Genomic DNA, 26,074 nt, shown 5'->3' with positions numbered 1-26,074 from the left:
CTGCAAGGAAACCAATAGGCAGAATCTATCTACCCAGGTTAATCAGTAATTGTGTTTTTAACTTTTGCCCATGGCCATTAACCCCAGCTCTGGCTGTTCAGAGGAGGTGCAATATATGAACAAATACAGTAAACCATAGATTAATGAGTTTACGGTGTCTTAAAAAGTTTTCCCCACATTACTGTTTCTCTTCTGTCTTCTTTTACATGTTACACTTATTGTTAAAAATTTTTTAAACCTTTTTTTTATTTCAGGCAGATACAATCTGAGTAAACAAAATACAGTTGTTTTTAAAGGTTCCAAATATCCTCTCCTTTTGCGGATAATGAAATCTATTATACTATACACTGATCAGCCATAACATTAAAACCGCCTACTTGTTTCTACTCACTGTCCATTTTATCAGCTCCACTTACCATATAGAAGCACTTTGTAGTTCTACAATTACTGACTGTAGTCCATCTGTTTCTCTACATACTTTTTTAGCCTGCTTTCACCCTGTTTTTCAATAGTCAGGACCCCCACAGAGCAGGTATTATTTGGGTGGTGGATCATTCTCAGCACTGCAGTGACACTGACATGGTGGTGGTGTGTTAGTGTGTGTTGTGCTGGTATGAGTGGATCAGACACAGCAGCTCTGCTGGAGTTTTTAAATACCGTGTCCACTCACTGTCCACTCTATTAGACACTCCTACCTAGTTGGTCCACCTTGTAGATGTAAAGTCAGAGACGATCGCTCATCTATTGCTGCTGTTTGAGTTGGTCATCTTCTAGACCTTCATCAGTGGTCACAGAACACTGCCCACAGGGTGCTGTTGGCTGGTGGACTATTCTCAGTCCAGCAGTGACAGTGAGGTGTTTAAAAACTCCATCAGCACTGCTGTGTCTGATCCACTCATACAGGCACAACACACACTAGCACACCACCACCATGTCAGTGTCACTGCAGTTCTGAGAATGATCCACCATAATACCTACTCTGTAGTGGTCCTGACCATTGAAGAACAGCATGAAAGGGGGCTAACAAAGCAGGCAGAGAAACAGATGGATTACAGTCAGTAATTGTAAAACTACTTCTATATGGTAAGTGGAGCTGATAACATGGACAATGTGTGTTTAGAAACAAGGAGGTGGTTTTAATGTTATGGCTGATCAGTGTATATTATCCTATTATTAGAAAATTTGGAACATTTTGTAAAATACAATATGTATGTTTGTCATTATGACTGGTTAAGTTTAGATTCATAGGTAAAATAAGTGATTATATCAATTAAAATGTACAAAAAGTCAGTTGGTCTAAATACTCTTCAATCCCTCAGATACACTGCATCAAGAACTGTCATTCATGAATAGCTGATATAACCACATGGGTGAGGGATTAATTTGGCAAACCTTTGTCAAGCACTACAATACAGAGTTACATGCACAAATCCCATTTAAAACCACACTGTGGTTGCATTGTTATTATTATTACTACAAAATAAACCTGCCTTGCGGAGACAGGTTTAGAATGCAAATGCAGGTTTAATTTAAGTAATCTAAGTTTAAATCAAACAAATCCAAAGATATTTATAATCATGGTCAAGGTCAAAGCTATCTACAAACAGGTTTACTAAGGCAAAGCAAAATCAACAGATAAAGCAGGCTGTAGTAAAAACGCTAGGCTGTGGAATTACGAAACGCTTGGTAGCAGGATCATGTGACTCTCTAATACTTGGCATCTAACTGAATCACAAAAGAGGTGGAAAAGGTGAAAATAGGGAAACACAAAACTGGTGGAAAACACTCATTAACTTTCTTAACTGCTTATCCAATTAGGGGGTGGGGGTGCTGGAGCCTATCACAGCTTTTCAATGGGCGCAAGGCACACAGTAACACCCCAGCATTGCCAGTCCATTGCAGGGCAGACACACAAACACACACACACACACACAAACACACACACACACACACACACAAACACACACCTATAGGGACATTTTTGTTTTTGGACCGTGGGAGGAAACTGAAGCGGAAACGGAAACCCACGCAGACACAGGGAGAACATGCAAACTCCACACAGAAAGGACCCAGACCGCCCCGCCTGGGAATCAAACCCAGGACCTTCTTGCTGTGACGCGACAGTGCTACCCACCGAGCCACTGTGCCGCCCGGTGGAAAACACAAAGATGGAAAACCATGCAGTTTGGAATATTAATGTTGTTGCAGATTTTGAGCAATACCAGCTAATAAACTTCGTAAATGTAATATAGAAACTGTATTTTCTGGAGAACACCTATGTAAATGTATGTAGCCTACAACAAAAAAGGTTAAATATTACAAACCCCATTTCCAAAAAGTTAGGGAATTTTGTTTGTTTGTTTGTTTATTAGAATTTTAACGTCATGTTTTACACTTTGGTTACATTCATGACAGGAACGGTAGTTACTCATTACACAAGATTCATCAGTTCTCAAAGTTATATTGAACACAGTCATGGACAATTTAGTATCTCCAATTTACCTCACTTGCATGTCTTTGGACTGTGAGAGGAAACCGGAGCACCTGGAGTAAACCCACGCAGACACGGGGAGAACATGCAAACTCCACACAGAAAGGACCCGGACCGCCCCACCTGGGGATCGAACCCAGGACCTTCTTGCTGTGAGGCAACAGTGCTACCCACTTTGGGCATTTTTATAAAAATTAAAAACAAGAATCTGTGATTATAATTTTTTTGTTTATACATATTATTTATGCATTTTCTCCCCCTTTTTAGCTCATCCAATTGCCCCATTGCATCATGCTTCCTCTCCACCAATGCCGATCTCTGCTCTGATTGGGGAGAACGAAGCTAACCCATGCCCCCTCCAACACGTGGGCAGCATGCCGTATGCATCTGATCACTTACACTTTGACGAGTGCAGCGCAGCGCACTCTTTTCTCATCTCTGTGCAGGCGCCATCAATCATCATAATTGCACCAGTCATGAGAGAGAGAGACCCCATCCGGCTTAGTCCCGTCCATATGAACAACATGTGGCCGCTCAGCCTCAGCCGGCAAGGCAGAGCTGAGATTCGATACGATGTATTCGAGATCCCAGCTCTGGTTCCAGCGTGTGTTTTTACCGCTGTGCCACCGAACAGCTTAATTTTATTTAGTAAATATAAATTAATTTAGAATTTGATGTCTGCAACATACTCAGAAAAAGGTGAGACTTTGTGTTCATTTTTGCTTGATTCGAGACTTTAGCTGCTTTACAGTCTGTGGACTGTAGTATCTGGACTGCAGAATGTGTTCCAATCATTTAGTCATAGAAAAAAGACTAAATGCCAGGGCCACCATCATCTCCTTACAGGTGGGTGGAAACTTTTGAGTTAAAACGTTAGATTTTTTCACACTGCTGAGTAAGAATCATAAAAGTTTTGTATTGATAAACTTTTGGCATACAACATTAGTTCCATTTCTAAGACAACAGATAAGCCAGGTGTCACGCAGTGGCGGTTCTGGGGGGGTGGGGGGTAGTGGGGGCCAGTGCCCCTGTGACAACCAGCTTGCCCCACGCCCACGCCCCTAGGAATACAGTATATGTAACTCAAATTGAATATGAAAAAGAAAAGGACTGAATAAATGACATTTAAGCAAAGCAAATGCCTTAAATGGTGATTCTTTGTTGATCTGTTTACATCAAACTCAAGAAAATGTAGACTGAAAACTGCATAAATTTAATGTTGTATTCTATTGAATATCGACTGTTTCCTCTTAATGCCAGAAAGTAATTGGCCTCTTTAACATAGCCTCCGCAACTGGTGGCACGGTGGCTCAGTGGGTAGCACTGTCGCCTCACAGCAAGAAGGTCCGGGTCCTTGCTGTGTGGAGTTTGCATGTTCTCCCCGTGTCTGCGAGGGTTTCCTCCAGGAGCTCCGGTTTCCTCCCACAGTCCAAACTTGTGAACTGATGAATCTCGTGTAATGAGTACCTACCATTTCTGTCATGAATGTAACCAAAGTGTGTTAAAACATGACCTAATAAATAAACAACACATAAGTCTCTGCATTTTTCTGTTCATAACACTTTGCTTTACAATAATATGAGGGTGATTCTTTGAGATGGGTGCCTTTTAGAATATAAAATAATAAAAAATAAAACCTCAAACTTATCATTCACTTATTTACATTGGTTAGTGGATTAGTAAAAAATCTCAGGCATGAAATTCTAACCATTTATTTCTTATTAAAAGTCATTTTGAGTTTAACAGTTTAACCCTGTCACAGAGCTTGGATCATGATTGTTTGAATATCATTTGAAAAGATATTTAATCTAATCTATGCAGATTTCTTTTCAAAATACTCACAATGTGACAGCAGGTTATAAGAGCTTAATCTAACATCGGTTTATAAATAATATAGGCTTTCATGTCCAGGAAAAAGACATATGATCACCATAACTAACATATATTCCTACGATAGCATTGCAATGTTGATCGAAATATGTTGATTCCCAAATGCCACATAGTCCACTACGTAGGGTGCATAAACCACATGACGTAGTCCACTTACGTAGAGTCAAAATAAGGAAGCGTGGTGCGATTTGGTACGCAGCAAGCCTCGGTTAACCTGCAACTAGCTAATAACGTCTAGAGTATTTTTATAACATATTAGATATAAACCTATGCGACAATGTTTTTTATTATGTGAAGTGTATTTTGTAGTTACACTTTTCTTCTGGATTTTAATATGTATATTTACGTAGTGTCGTAATCACGCCTTAGCAATTCGGTCAGGACAGATTACAAGTGTCCGTTGTATATGAAGGTTACTACGTAGGGAGCCTAGCTCTTATTCTGTGGTACTCTTACTTAGCGGTAGAGGTAGGGAGCAGAGTGTAATTTTGTACCCAGCTTGTCTGGTTAGCTAGCGAGGCACGGTAAACACTGTCTCGTTATGTTACTGTAGTTCTTTGTAATTCACAGTATTTAGAATATGAACTTAAATAATGACTGTATTTTGTTTTCGAACCTTATGTTGTTTTAACTTCTTTAAATGTAACTAAATAGCGTCAATGTTTAGCTAGCTATCGTTACCCCCAGAATACAGCTAATTAACATCAGTATTAGCTAGCTATGCTACAGGCTAACACGAGCATCTCTTTTGTAAAGCAGTAAGAATATACGCGTCTTTATAAGTATATTTTTCTCATAGCAAATGGATATTTCATGAAGCCAGCACTATGTTACTGCCCAGGGCGAACCACGTTAGGATTTTAACATTTATGTGCATGACTGGTATAAGTGAATTGTAAGATACAGTAACAGTTAACATTTTAAAACCATGGAGGACAGCGGAGGGAAGGTTGATTCGGACGATATCGTGATCATTGTGGAGAATGAAGCTGAAAGCAAACCGATCCAGGAGCCTAAACAGAAAGAAGAGGGCAGCTTGGGCCTGCTGGACATCTGCCCCATGTGTAAGCTCAGCTTCCACAGTAGAGAGCCCAAACTGATGCCCTGCCTGCACTCCTTCTGTAAAAGATGCCTACCTTCACCGTCCAGGAGTCTGGCATACAACGAGCAGGCCACCAACCACCAGATGACAGCTGATGGTCATCCAATGCCAAGTATGCTTACATATCCTTTTAATTCTTCATTTTATTTTACCACTTCATGCTCATATTACACTCAACTGGTAGTTTATTAGGTAGTAGCTACTTTCTGTGCATGCTTATTAAGGTGCTAGGGGTATCTGGGTTGATACTGACCCAGAATTCTGAATTGGTCTCAGATCAGATGTTGTGTATGGAGCCCCTAAGGTGACACCCCCCCCAAAAAAAAAAAATGTGTGGCCACGCCTTATTAAGTTGTGGGAACGAGATAATTAAGTCGTGGGAACGAGATAAGTAAGTCCTGGGAACGAGATAATTAAGTCGTGGCCACCACTTAGTAAGGTGTGGTAACAAGATCCTTTTATTTTCACAGCTTACACAAATCATACAGAATCGGATATATGCTGTAGGGGGAATTCATATACATGGCCATAGATGATCACACCATATTCAACTGTTTCAACCTTTTTAAGTCGTGGCCACGATCTCATTCCCACTCCTTACTAAGTGGTGGCCACGACTTAATTATCTTGTTCCTACGAGTTAATAAGGCATGGCCACGCATAATTTTTTTTTAGGGGATGTTACCTTAGGGGCTCCGTAGTTGTGCAATAAATAAGTAGAATTGTAATTAACAACTGATTATCCACATCACCATCATGACCTTATTGTGACAGTGGTAGCCTAGTGAGTAGGGCTTTGGGCTATCAACTAAAAGGTTAAGAGTTCGAATATCTGCTCTGCCATGCAGCCACTGTTGGGCCCTTGAGCAAGGCCCTTAACCCTCTCTGCTCCAGGGGTGCCGAACAATGTCTGACCCTGCGCTCTGACCCCATCTTCCAAACAAGCTGCGATATGCGAGGAAAGACTTTCATTGTACTGTACACCTGTATACACCGATCAGCCATAACATTAAAACCACCTCCTTGTTTCTACACTCACTGTCCATTTTATCAGCTCCACTTACCATATAGAAGCACTTTGTAGTTCTACAATTACTGACTGTAGTCCATCTGTTTCTCTGCATGCTTTGTTAGCCCCCTTTCATGCTGTTCTTCAATGGTCAGGACTCTCCCAGGACCACTAGAGAGCAGGTATTATTTAGGTGGTGGATCATTCTCAGCACTGCAGTGACATTGACATGGTGGTGGTGTGTTAGTGTGTGTTGTGCTGGTATGAGTGGATCAGACACAGCAGCACTGCTGGAGTTTTTAAACACCTCACTGTCACTGCTGGACTGAGAATAGTCCACCAACCAAAAATATCCAGCCAACAGCGCCCTGTGGGCAGCGTCCTGTGACCACTGATGAAGGTCTAGCAGATGACCAACTCAAACGGCAGCAATAGATGAGTGATAATCTCTGACTTTACATCTACAAGGTGGACCAACTAGGTAGGAGTGTCTAATAGAGTGGACAGTGAGTGGACACGATATTAAAAAAAAAACTCCAGCAGCGCTGCTGTGTCTGATCCACTCATACCAGCACAACACACACTAACACACCACCACCATGTCATTGTCACTGCAGTGCTGAGAATGATTCACCACCCAAATAATACCTGCTCTGTGGTGGTCCTGTGGGGGTCCTGACCATTGAAGAACAGGGTAAAAAGATATGCAGAGAAACAGATGGAATTGTAGAACTACAAAGTGCTTCTGTATGGTAAGTGGAGCTGATAAAATGGACAGTGAGTGTTTAAACAAGTAGGTGGTTTTAATGTCATGGCTGATTGGTGTAAGTATAAATGACAAATAAAGGCATTCTATTATGTGTTCCATTCTGAGTATTGCCTAGCTTGGATGCCGTTCATGAATTTGAACTCACCCAAGAAGGATGGGTCCCTTTTGAGTTTGGTTCCTCTTAAGGTTTTTTCCCTGTAATTTTAAGGGAGCTTTCCTTGCCACTGTCATTGGGTTTGCCATGTCCTGGATGCTGTAAACTTGCTTTGAGACAGTGTCTGTTGTAAAAAGCGCTGTATAAATTAATGTGACTTAACAGTATTGACTGATTCTAAAAGCTTTGATCGTGAAACTAGGTTTTTCTTATGTAACTATAAATATGCTTTGTTATTTTTACACAGTTTAGCAGTCGCCTTGTCTAGTCTGTTAATCCAACGGGACCACTATTGATAAAATGTTATTTTCAGTATGAGAGTAGTGGCGATATAACTGAGTGTGTGGAGCTGGTTCAGGTGTATCGGGTCCAACAGCATTCCCGAGACACCCCAACGTCCATATGCGAGAATGAAGGTGCACACCCAAAATAATATCTTGTCATTATGGTGTTACCTTTTCCAATTTAAGCATGCCACAGAGGGTTTAGACTAAGTAACTGACTATCTACCAAGTGCATCTGATGTGTATTTGTGTCACTTACTGTACCTATACGCTGGATTTTGTGTGTTATGGTTTGTGTTTATTAGCATTATTGTCTTACTACATTATATAAGGTTAGTAGAGATGTCTTCCAAATTAGTCATGTCTATAGTAGCTTAGGTATGGGGGACAAATGCGCTTCTTAGCTTAGTACTAAAAAGAATTTTACCAAAGAAATCACAGTATTAAAATATCCAAACTGCCAGTGTATGTTAATGTCTAAGCTCAACTGCATGACCTGGTTTGTCTGATTATTTAACATGTCAGATTTAACACATGTTGACATAAGATTAATTCTCATGTAGTGTCAAAACTATCTGACTATTTTCTAACAACTGTGCATGTCACATTTAAGAATATATTAAATGTTTGGCTCATGCTAGGTACTCGTAGTTCACATGTTGAGTGCAGCAGACATGATCAGCATAAAAACCTGAGTGGCTTTAATAAGGTCAAACAGTTAGGGCCAGACTACGGGGTTGAAGTATTTCCTAAAACTGCTAAGAGTGCTCACAGGCTGTGCTGAGTATCTACTGACAGTGGTACGAGGACGGGCAAGCCTCAATTTGCAGACGGGTTGTTATTGGCCAAGACTCACTTATGCAGGAGGACATGAGGGCTATGTGATCTGGTACAGACCAACAGAAAGTTACTGTGACTCAGATTACTGTGACTTTTAATGCTGGTGATGAGGTAGATGTGTCACTTCAAATTGCATCAAACACTTCACTACATGGTGCAGTGATAATCACCTGAAGCTCAATATTAGCAAGACTAAAGAGATTGTGGTAGATTACCAGAGGAACAGAAGAAAGGAGGTGGAGAGGGTGGACTCCTACAAGTACCTTGGGGTACATATAAACAACAAGTTCACGTAACACTGATGCCATCTATAAAAAAGGACAGAGTAGACTGTTTTTTCTGAGGAGGCTGGGGTCTTTTAATGTGTGTAACAGACTGCTGAAAGCCTTTTATCAGTCTGTGGTGGCCAGCGCCCTCTTTTTTGCTGTGGTGTGCTGGGGTGGTGGCATCAAGGCTGGAGATGCCAATAAACTAAAAAAACTGGTGAGGAAAGCCAGTTCTGTTGTGGGTTTGCAGCTGGACAGTCTGGAGGTATGTGAGAGGAGAACAAAGGACAAAATCAGGGCCATCCTGGATAGTCCTTCTCACCCTCTCAATGAGGAACTATGGAGGCTGGGCAGTTCTTTCAGTCATAGACTAATTCCACCAAAGAGCAAGACGGAGCGCTTCAGACGTTCTTTTGTGCCAACTGCCATCAGACTGCATAACAACAGCAGAATACACAGGCTGTCCTCACACTGACAAGCCACTCAAGATCCCCAAGATCTTTTATTTTTATTCTACCTTTTTTTATTTACTCTATTTATTGTACTTACACTGTACTGGAGCTGCTGCAACACTCAAATTTCCCCCATGGGGATCAGTAAAGGTATCTTATCTTACTTTTGTGTATGAGGCTGCTTGATTGCATAACAGTTTAAGTCCCCATGCTTACTCTTGTCCATTGTTGAAAGCACCTAAAATGGGCACACAGGCATCAGAACTGGACATCGGAGGTAGCCAGGCATGTGTGCATTGTTTACTTGCAGAAGTGATTGCACCAGGATGCACTGATCAATAGGATGATCCACCTCACAACATAAAGGCATTGAAGAACCTGTCTGTAATGTCATATAATGAGCATATTAGCAGGTGGTCCTTATGTTGCAACTGTATAGTAATATGGTGTATTAGTTATTGAACTAATTCGACTTAATAGTTATTAAAGTAGTTGTTGATTGGTTATTAGGTCTTTTAAAGAAAGCACAAAGCGGCCCTGTGTCTCAATAAGCTTTTTTACTGTTCTGATATGTGGACATCTGATTATGAGCTTGTTGGACATCCCATTCTAAAGCCATGAGTGTTATCTCCCCCTTTTTTTTGCAGCTATAAAAGCCTTTCACAGGATTGTGGGTTGGAAATTTGTGCACATTTAGTCAGAAAGCCTTTGTGAGGACAGACACGGATGTTGGTCCAGACGGTCTGACACTTGTTTGATGTTCAAATTCTTCCTTAATGTGTTTAGTGGGGTTAAGGTCAGTGTTCTTTGCAGGCCACTGCAGTTTGTCCACTCCTCATCAAACCATGTCTTCTTTATGAACCTCTCTTAGTACACTGGAAGGTACGGTGGCCGAGAAGTGCAAAACAAATTAACATTTTAGAAAACAAAATTACAAAAAAACAAATTTACAAGAGCTGAAACACTTTTACCAATGCCGAAACAAATTTACAAACGGCAGATCTGACGGAAAAGGTAGGCACTATTTACAGGAAGTGCTTGTTGCTTACATGCTGTCAATCAAACTGTTTCTCGGGGGTGAAGTGAACAGAGTTTGTGATGGTAAAGCTAAACAATGTTTTGTCTACTTTGTGGAAATCATTTTATCCAGTTGATCCGCTTTTGTTTTTCTTGTGGGAAGTTCTTAGTTTGTGCAGATGTTTAGACGTGGCCTGTGCATCTCTATCTACCGTCCGCTCTTCTAAACATCTAAAGTATTCCCACAAGAAGAACAAAAGCGGCCAACTGGCTGAAATAATTAACACAAAATGGACAAAACATTGTTTATTAGGGATGGAACATTTGATACCGATGCTTTGAAGCTTGTTTTACTTTTGTAACACTGGACTCTGTTTTGGAGCTTGTATTAAACCAGCAGGAATGTGCGGGACTGATTTAAAGCTTTGGTGCTTTTATCTCACTGACTATATAAGAGACAGTCAAACCAGGGTTACCAACCGTCCCGTAAAATACAGAATTGTTCTTTATTTGGAGACTAAACGCCGCGTTCTGTATTGAACTGATACAGGACGCGCTTTGTTCCGTATTTTTATCAATGGGAGATAGGGCGATATGTATGAAACAGAAGGAAACTGCTGCTACCGTGGGAATTAGAAAGCGTGAGGTTATTATATTAAGTAGTATTCGCTTTTATTCTTAGTAACGCGGTGTTTGTCAGGTTTATCAGCGTGATAACCTGTTTAATACACCGCTGTATGAGTAGCGCAGTGGGCAGTGTGCGTTGTTTTGCCTAAAATATGGTTCTGACTTATTATTATAAAGAATGAAAATAATAAATGTTACACAACCTAAATAAAACATTTTGATAATGTTCTCATGACGGTGTTAGACCCGTTATATATATATTTTTTTTGGTAATTTTGTTTTCTAAAATGTTAATTTGTTTTGCACTTCTCGGCCACCGTAGGAAGGGCCTTTCCTAACCTGTTGCAAACAAGACTGTTGTAGATTCTATACACTGAGCAAAGGTGTCCACATATGTTTGGCCATATACTGTACATAACACTTTGCTTTGAATAAATGTAGTATAGCATAGGGAACAAATCATAGGAAAATTACTAACAAGGACTTGTACTTGCTAAACAAATAAACTGTGAAATTTTGGACTAAGTTTTCCCACCACACGTAATGGAACAGTGGCCGGGGCAGAACTGACAGGGATAACGGTGACTGCAGTGAAGGGTTTGTCAGTGATGCTATTTACATATGCTACAAAAAGTTTGTGACCCCTTTTGAGGGAATATGCATGCTACTCTAAATTGCCATTAGGTGTGTAATGACCTGGCCGCTAAGGTGGCGCAGTGGGAAAAACACACACTGGAACCAGAGCTGGGATCTCTACATCGTATCGAATCTCAGCTCTGCCTGCCATCATCTCTACCTGTGTCCCAAATTTGACATCAGCCGTTCATACTAATGAGATGCAGTTTAAAGTGTGGGTTGTAGATCTGCCCTGCCTTATAAAGAAGAGACTTGAAGAAACAAGTGGTCTAGGGTAAGCCTGGACACTGAAGAAAGAACAAGAGAGACACACATTCAGGCTTTTGTAAACAAGTGCATCATTAAACTACTCAAAATCTCATGGAGGAAGATGAGCAAGTTTACAAGTTGGCCATGTCAGAAAAGGAACTACTGAACCACCACTTAAATCCCGCAGGTTACATTACTTTGGGAATGACAACATCAAAGGTCAGAAGTATGTGAATGCCCCTTCTAATTGTTAGGTTCAGATGCTTTAGTTACACCCATGTGTATAAAATCAGTCATTCACAACAAATTAAACCCCACTGAACACATTTGGGATAAATAAGATTGGCTTGTAATGAGGTGTACGTATGACACCATTAAATGCAGTGTTAGGACAGAACTGCTACAAGCGACATGAGACATAGGGCATCGGATAAAGCTGACCCATCTGTGCAGCCAACCATTCAAAGTGATGAGGGCGTATTGACATGGCATGACAGACACCCACTAACTAGATTTGTCAAGTTCTCAAACAGTGGAGAGTTTAACGCTGTGACTTGACGCAAAGACATGAGCAGGTGATCTGTTTTTGCCTCAAGCGTTTACAGAAACCCGGCAAAACAAACCCGGCCCTCAAGCTCTATTTTTTATTGACCAGTATTTGCAAACATATGACAGCTGGGCATTGTACGGCCTTCGGGCCACATCCGGCCTTTTGACTGTCCTTGACTGGCCCGCATGAGGTCAGTGGTAATTAATCAGCCTCACAGCAAGAGTCTTGGGTCCAATTCCCAGATGGAGAGGTCCAGGTCCTTTCTGTGTGGAGCTTGCATGTTCTCCCCGTGTCTGGGTGGGTTTCCTCCAGGAGCTCTGGTTTCCTCCCACAGTCCAAAGACGTTTAAGTGGGGTGAACTGGAGATGCAAAAATTAAAGACTTAACTCTTGAGTAACGAGTTACTATCAAAGTGTGTAAAACATGACATTAAAATCCTAATAAATAAATAAATCACATCATACATGCAATACAATGACATTGTTTTTTATTTTGAACAGACTACTACTTTTCAATTTACTTTCGTGCGTGTGAGTATATCCAGCTTCACCGTAATGTGTTGACAAACAGAGACCTGTAAGTATTTATTTACTGAAATCACATCATGAGTAATTGTGTCTTTGTTTTCTTCTCTTTAACAGTGAATGTAATCCGATGCCCGGTTTGTAATCAAGAGTGCATGGAAATCGAAGTCTTGGACAACTTCTTTGCCAAGGACACCATGGAGGTGCCGAGCAGCACTGTGGAGAAGACCAGTCAGGTGCAGAAGTTTACTCAATAATACCTCACATTAGAAGCTAGATTACTTTGTTGTGTGGACATTTAGTGATAAATCACACTGTATGCGTTTAAACCCATTATGTTATATAAATGATTACTTTTGGCTGTTAGGGGTCACCACAACCGATCATTCGCCTGCATATTTTATTTGTTTTTTGAGTTTTTATGTTGGATGCCCTTCCTGACACAACCTTCTTATTTATCCGGGCTTAGGACCTACCTACAGGGGTTGGACAAAATAACTGAAACACCTGTCATTTTAGTGTGGGAGGTTTCATGGCTAAATTGGACCAGTCTGGTGGCCAATCTTCATTAATTGCACATTGCACCAGTAAGAGCAGAGTGTGAAGGTTCAATTAGCAGGGTAAGAGCACAGTTTTGCTCAAAATATTGCAATGCACACAACATTATGGGTGACATACCAGAGTTCAAAAGAGGACAAATTGTTGGTGCACGTCTTGCTGGCGCATCTGTGACCAAGACAGCAAGTCTTTGTGATGTATCGAGAGCCACGGTATCCAGGGTAATGTCAGCATACCACCAAGAAGGACAAACCACATCCAACAGGATTAACTGTGGACGCAAGAGGAAGCTGTCTGAAAGGGATGTTCGGGTGCTAACCCGGATTGTATCCAAAAAACATAAAACCACGGCTGCCCAAATCACGGCAGAATTAAATGTGCACCTCAACTCTCCTGTTTCCACCAGAACTGTCCGTCGGGAGCTCCACAGGGTCGATATACACGGCCGGGCTGCTATAGCCAAACCTTTGGTCACTCGTGCCAATGCCAAACGTCGGTTTCAATGGTGCAAGGAGCGCAAATCTTGGGCTGTGGACAATGTGAAACATGTATTGTTCTCTGATGAGTCCACCTTTACTGTTTTCCCCACATCCGGGAGAGTTACGGTGTGGAAAAGCCCCAAAGAAGCGTACCACCCAGACTGTTGCATGCCCAGAGTGAAGCATGGGGGTGGATCAGTGATGGTTTGGGCTGCCATATCATGGCATTCCCTTGGCCCAATACTTGTGCTAGATGGGCGCGTCACTGCCAAGGACTACCGAACCATTCTGGAGGACCATGTGCATCCAATGGCGGTGCCGTGTATCAGGATGACAATGCACCAATACACACAGCAAGACTGGTGAAAGATTGGTTTGATGAACATGAAAGTGAAGTTGAACATCTCCCATGGCCTGCACAGTCACCAGATCTAAATATTATTGAGCCACTTTGGGGTGTTTTGGAGAAGCGAGTCAGGAAACGTTTTCCTCCACCAGCATCACGTAGTGACCTAGCCACTATCCTGCAAGAAGAATGGCTTAAAATCCCTCTGACCACTGTGCAGGACTTGTATATGTCATTTCCAAGACGAATTGACGCTGTATTGGCCGCAAAAGGAGGCCCTACACCATACTAATAAATTATTGTGGTCTAAAACCAGGTGTTTCAGTTATTTTGTCCAACCCCTGTATGTGTCCTTGCAGTGGCTAGGTTTGCATAAATCCATGCCTCGTCTGTATTTGTGAGCCCAACCCAGTATTGAAACCCCTGTATGGATGGCATATTTATTCCCTCATGTTTTTATATTGCTGCATCTTTGGGTAGAGACCCTGTCTGACCTCCCCTCTCTTAAACGGGGACGCCCAGCCGTGTCAGGTTGGGGTTAGGGAGGGTTGAAGCTTTGCTTTGCGCCTTGTGCCTTGTTTCCAAGTGGAACCGGACGCCCTGCAGCACTGATCAGGATAAAGTGGTTGATGATTAAAAAGGATTAAAAAGCTTTTATATTTTATCTAAATTGAATAAGTTAATAACCTCAAATTATTTTAAATACTGAGCAGGTATCTGTTGATTGGAACTATTTCAAGTGGTTTCTGGCAATGGTTAATGATAATCTAGCTCATTAACCCTCTACAGGGACACAATGACCCATTAAAGTGTTAATGGCACCGTTACGGCTCTTTCCAGTTTCTGTTCAAGGTCTGCATCTACTCAACCTTCGCCAAAAACTAAAAACACAAAACACTGCTATCACACGGTCATGCTCTCAGCCTAAGCACTGGTCATCCTTTTAGACTTCATAATGGCTCTTCTGACTTTTCTCGCCACTGTCATACCCTTCCAAAAATCTGCTGATCATGGGTTTGAGATGCTATATACTTGCTTTTATTGGCCAACACAAGCACACTCTAAATAGCAGAATTCTTCAAAATACCGAAGTGATGCATGAACAGAGCCCAAAACAAACAAATATTAATAAGGATAATGTTTAACTTCAGGCTGGTAATTTATAGAACCTGGACGGCATGGTGACTGTCTCCTCATAGAAAAACGGTCCTAAGTTCGATTCCCAGGTGGAGCAGTCCTGGTCCTGTCTGTGTGAAGTTTGCATGTTCTCCCCCTGTCTGTGTGGGTTTCCTCAGGAAGCTCTGGTGTCCTCCCACAGTCCAAAGACATGCAACTGAGGTGAACTGGTGTAAAACATGACCTCAAAATTCTAATAAATAAATAATTTATATAACCCAAAATCAGAAGAATTTGGGACAATATGTTATCACTTCATTACTGCCTTTAAACTGCCCTGTCCCACCTTTTTTGAAACGCAGGAGTGGATATATATTAACAAATGAAGTTGACCAGACATAATATGAAATATCTTGGGTTCATACAGTCTGCAGTGACATAAAAGTCAAAGATAATGTAGGAAACATTGTTTTTTTGCATTTTCCATAGTGTCCCAATTTTTTTCTAATTTTGGGTTGTAAATTAACATGTCAGGGCATGCAGCAGTAAAGTACACTTGCCCATTACTGCTGGGGATCGAGGGTCATTGAAAGGTGAGCTTGTCAGTACACTCTCAGTGCCGGTTTTAAGCCTGAATAAAAAAAACAGGAGGGTTGCATCAGGAATGGCACCTGGCATAAAAACTGTGCCATGTTTCGTATACGGACCAGATCCACCGAGTTGACCCCTATATACAAGAGCAGCCCAAATAAATGTACAAGAACATGCCATGGAAACCTTACTTTAGAAACTGAACAACCTAAAATGTACTACTGGTAAATCTCAGTAGCTTTTTACACATGCTGTCCCCTCACTTGTTTCATGCTGTTTGACCTTCTTTTGCTTTCAGCTGTGCATGAGCTGTGATGACAACACTGAGGCGACAGGTTATTGTGTGGAGTGTGTCGAGTTCCTGTGTGTCACCTGTATCGAGGCGCATCAGCGTGTAAAGTTCACCCGGGATCATACCATCAGACAAATGGAGGAGATGTCATCAGGTCTGCCATAACACACACTGCTATCATATACACTAACGAAAGTATGTGGACACCTTGCAGATTTAATTTTTTCAGCCTCCATTTCTCTGTGAATGCTGTCCAAAAGATTTTGACATGTCTATGTAGGAATTTGTACCTATATAGTTGAAAAGGCATTACATACACCGATTAGCCAAACCACCTCCTTGTTTCTACACTCACTGTCCGTTTTATCAGCTCCACTTACCATATAGAAGCACTTTGTAGTTCTACAATTACTGACTGTAGTCCATCTGTTTCTCTGCATGCTTTGTTAGCCCCCTTTCATGCTCTTCTTCAATGGTCAGGACCCCCACGGGACCACTACAGAGCAGGTATTATTTAGGTGGTGGATCATTCTCAGCACTGCAGTGTGTTAGTGTGTGTTGTGCTGGTATGAGTGGATCAGACACAGCAGCGCTGCTGGAGTTTTTAAATACTGTGTCCACTCACTGTCCACTCTGTTAGACACTCCTACCTAGTTGGTCCACCTTGTAGATGTAAAGTCAGAGATAATCGCTCATCTATTGCTGCTGTTTGAGTTGGGCAACTTTTAGACCTTTGAAGAAGAACATGAAAGGGGGCTAACAAAGCATGCAGAGAAACAGATGGAATACAGTCAGTAATTGTAGAACTACAAAGTGCTTCCAAATGGTAAGTGGAGCTGATAAGATGGACAGTGAGTGTAGAAACAAGGAGGTGGATTTAATGTTATATAATACCAAAAGTATGTCGGAACCAATTGGTATTAAAATAGAGTGGCATCTGTGTGATCTTTTCAGCTATAACAGCAGCCACTTTTCTAAGAAGATGTCTTATAAGACTTTAAAATATGTCTTTGGGAATTTTTTCAAAAGAGCATTTGTGAGCATTTGTATGGTTGGGCACTGATGTCAAGAAAGTTTTCAGTTTGTTTCAAAGCTGTTTGGTGGGGCTGAGGTCAAGGCTCTAGAGTTTATACCAAGCTTTTCTTCATGTCTTTATAGACCTTGCTTAGTGCACATGAGCACAGTCATGCTGGAACAGGACCTTATTTATTACACCTGATAGTAAATGTTTTTCCTAAAACACATGAATTCAAAAATTATAAGGGGTGCCCCAATACTTGTGTCCTCATAGTGTATATTGTGTGAAAGTACAGAATAAAACACATGCATTAGAGTTCTCATTTTTCTCTTGCTCTGCAGTTCATTTAAAACATAAAGCATTTAACATTTGTTTGTTACAGAAGGAATGGGTGCTTCCACACAGAAACCTGTGTTCTGTGAAATCCACAAGCAAGAGCCTTTAAAGCTGTTTTGTGAAACCTGTGACCGGCTGACATGCAGGGACTGCCAGCTTCTCAAACACAAGGACCATAAGTACATATGACTGTAGTTCCTACAACTGTATTTACATCTGTGTTATTATAAGTCGTCAAATGTACACTTTTACACATACAAGTCCAGGACCAACAGACCAAAAACCCCTGTTGAGCAAGCTGAGGCCGACAGTGGCAAGCAAAAACTCACTTAAAATTACAGGAAGAAACCTTGAGTGGAACCAGAGTCAGCAGGGACCCCCATCCTCCTTGGGTGGCCTGGAGGATACTTTAAATAAGTAGGATTTACACAAATCCTACAAACACAAAATTAAATTGAACTAAATGTTGTATTCATTATTCAGTCCAGTCTGTAACACCGTCCGTAGTGAGTTCTGGACATTTTTGGTCCAAACACCCAGGGTTCTGTCATATCTAGCAGGAGCAGCATTGTTGGCACAGCAGTCTCGACGTGCAGTCTTTGACCTCGGGTGGGTAAACAGGTTCCCATCAGAACCACCTCTGGGTAAAACAACAGAAAGTGTTATTAAAATGTGAAATCGTTAACCGTCATCAAACCTGAGTGATCGGACAAGAGAGGCAGAACGACAGCAACCCAACATCCCTGATCACCACAAGTTTCTATGACCTAGAACCCCCAGGCTCTGTGTCTTTGTAATCGGGGTGGACAGCTCTGGTCCTAGGGGTCAGAAATCAGGCGCAGCCAGAAGCCAACACGCAGCGCCAGCAAATCTGACAAACCTGAGAGCACCAGAGTACCCAGACCTCCAGGACCGGAGCCACACCCCTAGTTTGGAAAGACTAATCAAAGCCTAAGCAAATAAGTATGTTTTCAATTTAGACTTGAACACTGAGATTGTGTCTGAATCCAGAATATTTGTGTTTCTAAAGCATTGATATGTTGTAAGGTACTCTGATACCTGCCGAACCTCTTTCTATTACACACACACACAGACTAAATGTACTCAGTGCTCACAAGAATAACAATCTCTAGCAATACCAAAGACTATGACAAAAATCTTTAACCAAGCTAAAATGAAAACAATCCTTTAGTTTTTGAAAGAATTGGTATAAAGGAGTGTATTTAAAGAACAACATAAGAACAGAACAGGCAAGGATGATAGACTGACATGAGAATTATGTACCCATCCTGCTGTGAATATAATGAATATAACCATGGTGTAAGCACAGCATAAACAACTAATTAAATCTAAATATTGGTGTTCTAACATTGTTTGATTTACCTGCAGCTACCAGTTTCTGGATGACGCATATAGGAACCACAGAGAACACCTGGAGAAGATGACAGGCCAGCTTCAGGAAAAAAGAAAGGCCATCGGGGAAGTGTCCGACACCATAAACAATGGGTTAAGTGCATTCCTTGGTTGTATATCTTATTCACATGGGAACAGTGTAGTGACAGGTTTCTGTTTTAGCTAAGCATGAGCTACACGTGATTCGATCAAAGAGTATTTTGAAGACTTGGTTTACAGTGGTACCTTGAAACTCAAGGTCAGTTGGTTCTGGGAGTGGCATTGAGTTTTAAGGTTTTTTTTCCACATAAGGATGTATGGAAAACCTGTTAATGTGTTCCATGGTCCCGTGGAACTGCATATACTTTAGACTAATGTAAAATAATGGGGTTGTTTTTGACACTTATACACTGAAAATAACACAAGTATAATATAAAGCACACTGAAATACAATTAAAAAACAGTTAAAAATCACTAAAAAATATTATAAAATCTGCTCTTTACCTTAACTTCTTTATTGTTTCCTTATGCTTCTTAATTAGTGAAGAGTACTTATGAGCAGTAATAATTAAGAGCGTTTTAGTGTTTCTATGTCATTCTTTTAATACATTTTTTAACAATAAGCATTTTAGACTCTCGGAAAAGTTGATTCTCACCATTTCTCAGAACTTGAGCTATAACACAAGTTTAAATGTGAAACAGTGAGGAAAATTCAGATAAACACAGATACATGTGGAGCTTTCAGAGTGGATTTGACGGTTATTACACACAAATGCAGATTCGTCTCATAGTCGCACTTTAATGACGTTTTACTGCACCGCTCAAGCTGAGCGCTGAACAAAGCAGCAGTCGCACACACGTCGAGTTTAAGAGAAACGTTGAGTTTAAAGGTACACATTTCCTGATGAAGGGTGTTGAGTTTCAGAGAGTTTAGGGGATGTTGAGTTACAAGGTACCACTGTAATTGCATTTCCTGGTGAAGTAGGTGATTAATGTTTGAAGTAAAAATGTGTCGACACATGGACGCTCTTGTGGATGAGATTGGACCTTCCTGTTGTAAAGTGCTCAGACTTTATTCGCTTGGCATTTCTAGATTTTCAGGTTTTAGAACATTAAACAGCACACTTGAATGATTCTCTTCTTCTTTCAACAGTCTTCAGCAAGTCGATGAAAACCGCAAGACTGTCACCAATGAAATAAAAAAGGCCATTTGCAATCTGATCATGGAAATTAACAGAAAAGGAAAGATTTTAATCAACCAGCTTGAGGTATGCTTTAATGAATTATTTATTTATATTCATTTGTGTTTGTTGAATGCTCAGGTGATGCAGTGGTTCATAATGTTAGCCCATCCCGTCTGGGTTACAGGATGCCTTGAATACCTAAATATTTAATGTTAAAATAAAGCATGTAGCACTTAAAACAATGCTTAATCGCTCGTTTTGAGACACAGCCCCCCAGCTTTCCACTTGTAAAAGTGCAGCCTGCTACAGAAAGTTTTGAATATTATACCCAAATATCTTATGCTAAATTATAGCATGTAGCACTTAAACAATGCTTGATTGCTTGTGTCTACATAGTGCGATACCGATTATGCAGCATGTTCAACAGCTGGTTCTCCAAGCCCCTCTCATATTTAGATTTTCATGATTTCTTTGGTGTTTGCACTATTTTATCTCATCCTAATGAGGCACAGTTGATTTTGTAGATGCTAAATTGGCGCTTGATCTGAGCGGTGCTTTCAGCAGGCCGGGTGTCTACACAGACATGATTGGCTATGTCTGGGCTTGTGAGGCTGCAGACCTGCGATGAATTGGTGTATCTGCCTTGAGCTCTGTGCTTCCTGGTGGAACTAAACCTAACACTGAGAGCGCACTGACAAGCCTCGCCCCCATTCTCGCTAGACATAGCCAACCATGACTGTGTAGATGCCTGACTGGCCAATAGCATTGTTGTCCAAAATGCTTGTGTGTAGACACAGACAGCAAACAAACCCACTGCTTATACACTCAGCACACACATCACTGCACAGCCATACACTCTTCTGGCTCTACATTAGCCTCATGCGGCGGCATGGTGGCTAAGTGGGTAGCACTGTCGCCTCACAGCAAGAAGGTCCTGGGTTCGATCCCCAGGTGGGGCGGTCTGGGTCCTTTCTGTGTGGAGTTTTCCTCGTGTCTGCGGACTGTGCTCAGGTTTCCTCCCACAGTCCAAAGACATGCAAGTGAGGTGAATCGGAGACACTAAATTGTCCATGACTGTGTTCGGTATAACCTTGTGAACTGATGAACCTTGTGTAATGAGTAACTACCGTTCCTGTCATGAATGTAACCAAGGGTGTGAAACATGACATTAAATCCAAAAAAACAAACGAACAAACATTAGCCTCATGCCTGCTCAATCACACACTTTTTAAAACACAATCATGCATGATACATTAATAACCAAAACTCTACTAAACTTACTAACTGATCTCTAAAACTTACTAACTTACTTACCATCTGATCTGGAAACATTACACACTTAACATGTCTTGACTAAACATGTCATTTCTGGTGACTTTTAGCACAGCAAATGCAATATTTGTGAAAACTGTCTCTTCAGGCACTGACAAAAGACCATGAAACCGTCCTGAAGAAGCAGCAAGAGGACATCTCCTCCCTTACCAAGCATCTTGATCATGTTATCAACTTCACAAAGTTGGCAACAGGCAGTAACAGTGGTACAGCACTGCTCTACTGTAAACGGCTGGTATGAGTCTTCACGCATTCCCTCTGTTATTCATTCTCTTAGATTTTTCTTAAAAATTAACCAAATGTTCTGTCTTGTTAGATCTTGCATCAAATCCAGTACCTGCTGAGAGCGAAGTGCAACACCTTCTTCGTTCCTCAGAGTTCCGTCCGATTTCAGTGCCGCGCTGCATTCTGGGCCTCCAACGTCGACTTGGGTAAGAGAGCAGAATCAGTGTGGTACACATCTAACGTAAAACATTGTACATGTGACTATGCAGTCATTGCTTTGTGATGGTTGGTTGCACAGATGGGTCAGCTTTCTCCAGTGCCCTCTGTGTCATGTTGGTTTGATCAGACTAGCCCCTGATAATGCAATCCATGTCATGATGTTGGTAATCCACATAATTCTTGGTTCTCCTTGCCTTCAATGTTGTCATGTGAGTGCTTCATCACATAGTAATGTACCTTGCAGTAGCTCTTTTTCTGTTCTGGTCATCTTGTAAACTTACTCAGTGGTCATCATCTTCCTTTATGAGGTTTTCCACAGTTTTTTGATGCACTTGCTTTCAAAAGCCTGAATGCGTCTTTCCTCAGTTTTCTTCAGTGTCCAGGCTTCTCATCCATATGTGGCTTCTGGCCAGACCAAGGCTTTTATCAATGGAAGCTTGGTGATGGTGCTAACTGACCTGTTAATTTGACCATCACTGCTATACCCATTGCCATTCGTGACCTTATTTTCGTGGGTCAGTGGGTAGCCAAGAAGGTCCTGAGTTCAATTCCCAGGTGGAGCGGTCCGGGTCCTTTCTTTGTGGAGTTTGCATGTTCTCCCCGTGTCTGTGTGGGTTTCCTCCGGGAGCTCCGGTTTCCTCCCACAGCCCAAAAACATGCAAGTGAGGTGAATTGGAGTTACAAAATTGTCCATGACTGTGTTTGATATTAAAGACTTGAACTGATGAATCTTGTGTAACAAGTAATTACCTGCTCTGTCATGAATGTAACCAAAGTGTGTAAAACATGACGTTAAAATCCTAATATATAATAAATATAGAAATATCCTACAAAACAAATCAAGTTGCATGATGGGTCAGAAATTGCTGGGCACAATAGAATATTTAGTGCGATTAAGTAACTCCGTCTGCATTCTATCCCTCAGGCTCTCTGGTGGTAGAGAAAAGCTCAGCACGTCAACCGAGTGGACCTCAGCCCTTCCCTTACCAGCAGATGAACCCTGGCCCTAGACCTGAAGGGCCCCCAGGTGGCCTCCCAGGGCCACAGGTTCAGCAGCAAAGACAGAGCACGCTGGCCCAGCTGCAGATGCAGGTGGAAAAACTCGCCCAGCACCCGAATCGGCACGTATCGCCGAACCACTGGTCGTGGGGAATGCGGCCTCCCGGGCAGCCACCACCCACCAGACCACTGCAGGGAGGCTCGCCTTCACAGAATATGCTCAACATGCCTCAGCAAAACTGGAGGTACGGGAGCCCGCACATGGATGCGAGAAGTCAACCAACACTTATCCAGAACTCCAACATTCCCCAACAGGTGAGATGATGTGATGCTCAGACAGACTTCACCTAAATGTTTTGGTGTTGCCCTTTGTTTTGGCTTCTTGTTTTGGTAATGTTTTAGTTGGCTACTGCTCGATACTTTTTATTGATTAGGGTCTAAGAAATTTTTCATCTGTATATGTACTTGCCTACTGTGGTAGCTTGTTTATGTTATATGCAGAAAATAACAACAGCGTCTGGCCAATGTATTGTAAATGTTAGTGCTATTACACAAACATGCACCGACCAGGCATAACATTATGACCACTGACAGGTAAAGTGAATAACACTGATTATCTCTTCATCACATCACCTGTTATTCCAAGTTCACACTACACGACTTTCCAAGTCGTCAGGTCGCTGTTCAGTTCACATTACACAACTGGATCTCTTGTAATCGGGAATCTTTCAAGTTGGTGTGGTTTTCACGACTAATCGGCGATAGGGGGTTTCACACTACACCATCTATCACCAACTGGAATCACAGGCAAGCTTCTCTGGTCTCCCGAACTACGTTTTGTCACGAAAACACACGCAAGAAGTGACAAGGGGTTTAATGATACCACGTTCAAAATAGCCGGCAAATCTAGCGCCGACCAGTCGCCGAGCGAAAATCAGGGCAAAAATCGTAGGCATTAGTGGGTGTGATATATTAGGTGGCAAGTGAACATTTTATCCTCAAAGTTGATGTTAGAAGCAGGAAAAATGGGTAAGCGTAAGGATTTGAGCGAGTTTGACAAGGGCTGAATTGTGATGGCTAGACGACTGGGTCAGAGCATCTCCAAATCTGCAGCTCTTGTGGGGTGTTCCCGGTCTGCAGTGGTCAGTATCTTCAAAAGTGGTCCAAGGAAGGAACCGTGGTAAACCGGCGACAGGGTCATGGGCGGCCAAGGCTCATTGATGCACATGGGGAGTGAAGGCTGGCCCGCCCAACAGACTGGCTGGCTCGCCCAACAGACTCGATGGGTCAGGGCTGTTTTGGCAGCAAAAAGGGGACCAACACAATATTAGGAAGGTAGTCATAATATTATGCCTGATCGGTGTACATATACACATTTATTTATTTTTTAGTTTCCGCACTTTCTAAAACTTTCTTTATTAAGAATTTTAAAAACAAATAACATCACTTTTCTACATGGTCACCTTCCGATGCATTTCTCCCAGCATCGTACCAACTTTTTAATGCCATCAGCAAAACATGGTTTTGGTTGAGCGTGTAGCCACTGATGCTCTGCTGCTTTCACATCATCACCACATGAAAATCTTCTTCCTCTTAAAGCTTCTTTGAGCGTCCAAAAAGGTTGAAATCAGATGGTGCTAAATCTGGACTATAAGCTCTCTGTGTCTCTCGGACACGACCAATGCGATCGAGACTCCTTCCACCCTCACCGTTTCCAACCAAAAGATAAAAGTGCGGAAACTTTTGGAAGATTCCTCAAATATTTTTTAGTATTGTGGTGTCTATATGAATTGAATACCCAAGCTTGCCTTTTCAGTGAGAACTGGCTGAATTAAAATGTTTAAAGACTTTGTGATATGGCACATCATTCTGGCATTATCCATTATAAAATGAGTATATGGTGCCCATAACAGATAGCACACTAGTGACATTTACTTAGGCTGTGGCATTGTAACCATGCTTGTTTGGTATTAGGAGTCCCAGTGTGGGCCAAGAAACCATTTCTTACATCTTCAGCCCGAGTTGTTGCTATGAGGCATGTTGGAACAATGGATTCATTCTATTAATGAAGAATTATGACCCTCCCATTTCCACACCGTGGTGGAAATCAAGACTGATTGCTTCACATGGCTAAAAAGTACTAGAACAGGCTGTGCTAGTCTGCAGTGCAGGTTTTATATGTGGAAGAGTAATCACACATTTAAATTCTGCATCTTTATTTTTGTTCCAGACGTTACGAGGGCTAATCAACAACACTAACTTCCCGCCTAAACCCATGGAAGTAATGCAGGGACTCTCTCGCTATCCCCAGAACGCACCTCTTCAGAATGCTGGTCTTCTTACGTCTCAAGCCTCTCTCATTCAGGTAAGTGGAATAATTTAGGAGTAGTTGATAGTACTGTAGAACTTGTATAAAGCCCTTCGTTCACAGGTCCATTTATCTGAGTATGAACTGACCTTTTATTGCATTAGTGTTGTTTACAAGCATTTTCAGAGCTGAGATTCAGTCTAAATTTATGCACCTTTTTACCAGATCAAATCCTAGTAAATAGTAAATATTGTGTCGGTTTATCTGTGTACAAAAGCAGATACGTTACTTGGAAGAGAAATACCAAAGCTGGTCATTTTGACATGAAAACAGTGATTAAACACCAGGAAAAGCATTTAAATAAATTTTTTGGTGTTTTTTTTTTTTTTTTTTAACATGTATCTGTACAGCAAAATTACTGGGGGCACTTTGGTGACACAGCAGTCAAATATGCTAGCCCACCCTCACTGAGATCTGGGGTTTTAACCTCAGTTGTGCTATCAGCCGGTCAATCATGATTGGTTATGTTCGAGGGGGGAAAGGTCGAACTGCTTAGCTATTGGGAGGTGCACTAAGAGAGCTAGGATTCTTGATCAAGGACCCAAGAGTGGCTGCATGTCAGAGCCAGAACTCATAGTCGTCCAACTGACCACCCAAAGCTCTGTCCACTAGCCTTCCACTGACCCAGTATATACTAGTGATGCAAATTCTCATTCCGATATATTTTAAATATGATGCACATCACTGAGTTTCATGCCTAAATGGCTTTCTTCATTGCATGAAAGTAGATTAATAGCAAAATCATAAACACAATGACCA

The 26,074-nt window shown here is 41.6% G+C and overlaps 1 protein-coding gene across 2 annotated transcripts in view; it reads left to right on the top strand.

The window, feature by feature from the left end:
- Positions 1-4,912: 4,912 nt before the first annotated feature.
- Positions 4,913-26,074, top strand: part of trim24 (tripartite motif containing 24) — a 42,013-nt gene continuing 20,851 nt past the window's right edge. Inside the window, exons 1-10 of one of the 2 annotated variants that reach the window (XM_062996448.1) lie at positions 4,913-5,595; positions 12,978-13,096; positions 16,249-16,396; positions 17,646-17,775; positions 18,986-19,102; positions 20,142-20,256; positions 21,593-21,739; positions 21,821-21,935; positions 22,874-23,262; positions 25,178-25,312. In XM_062996448.1, the coding sequence (XP_062852518.1) occupies positions 5,310-5,595; positions 12,978-13,096; positions 16,249-16,396; positions 17,646-17,775; positions 18,986-19,102; positions 20,142-20,256; positions 21,593-21,739; positions 21,821-21,935; positions 22,874-23,262; positions 25,178-25,312 (1,701 nt within the window). In that variant the 5' untranslated portion in view covers positions 4,913-5,309. Of the gene's footprint in view, positions 5,596-12,977; positions 13,097-16,248; positions 16,397-17,642; positions 17,776-18,985; positions 19,103-20,141; positions 20,257-21,592; positions 21,740-21,820; positions 21,936-22,873; positions 23,263-25,177; positions 25,313-26,074 lie in introns of both variants that reach the window. The other variant, XM_062996447.1, reaches the window with a different exon arrangement.

This window comes from Trichomycterus rosablanca, chromosome 1 (assembly GCF_030014385.1).
Source record: "Trichomycterus rosablanca isolate fTriRos1 chromosome 1, fTriRos1.hap1, whole genome shotgun sequence".
NCBI classification, from domain to species: Eukaryota; Metazoa; Chordata; class Actinopteri; order Siluriformes; family Trichomycteridae; genus Trichomycterus; species Trichomycterus rosablanca.
Note: the sequence above shows the minus strand (reverse complement) of the source record. Positions and strands in the feature narration are given on the sequence as shown.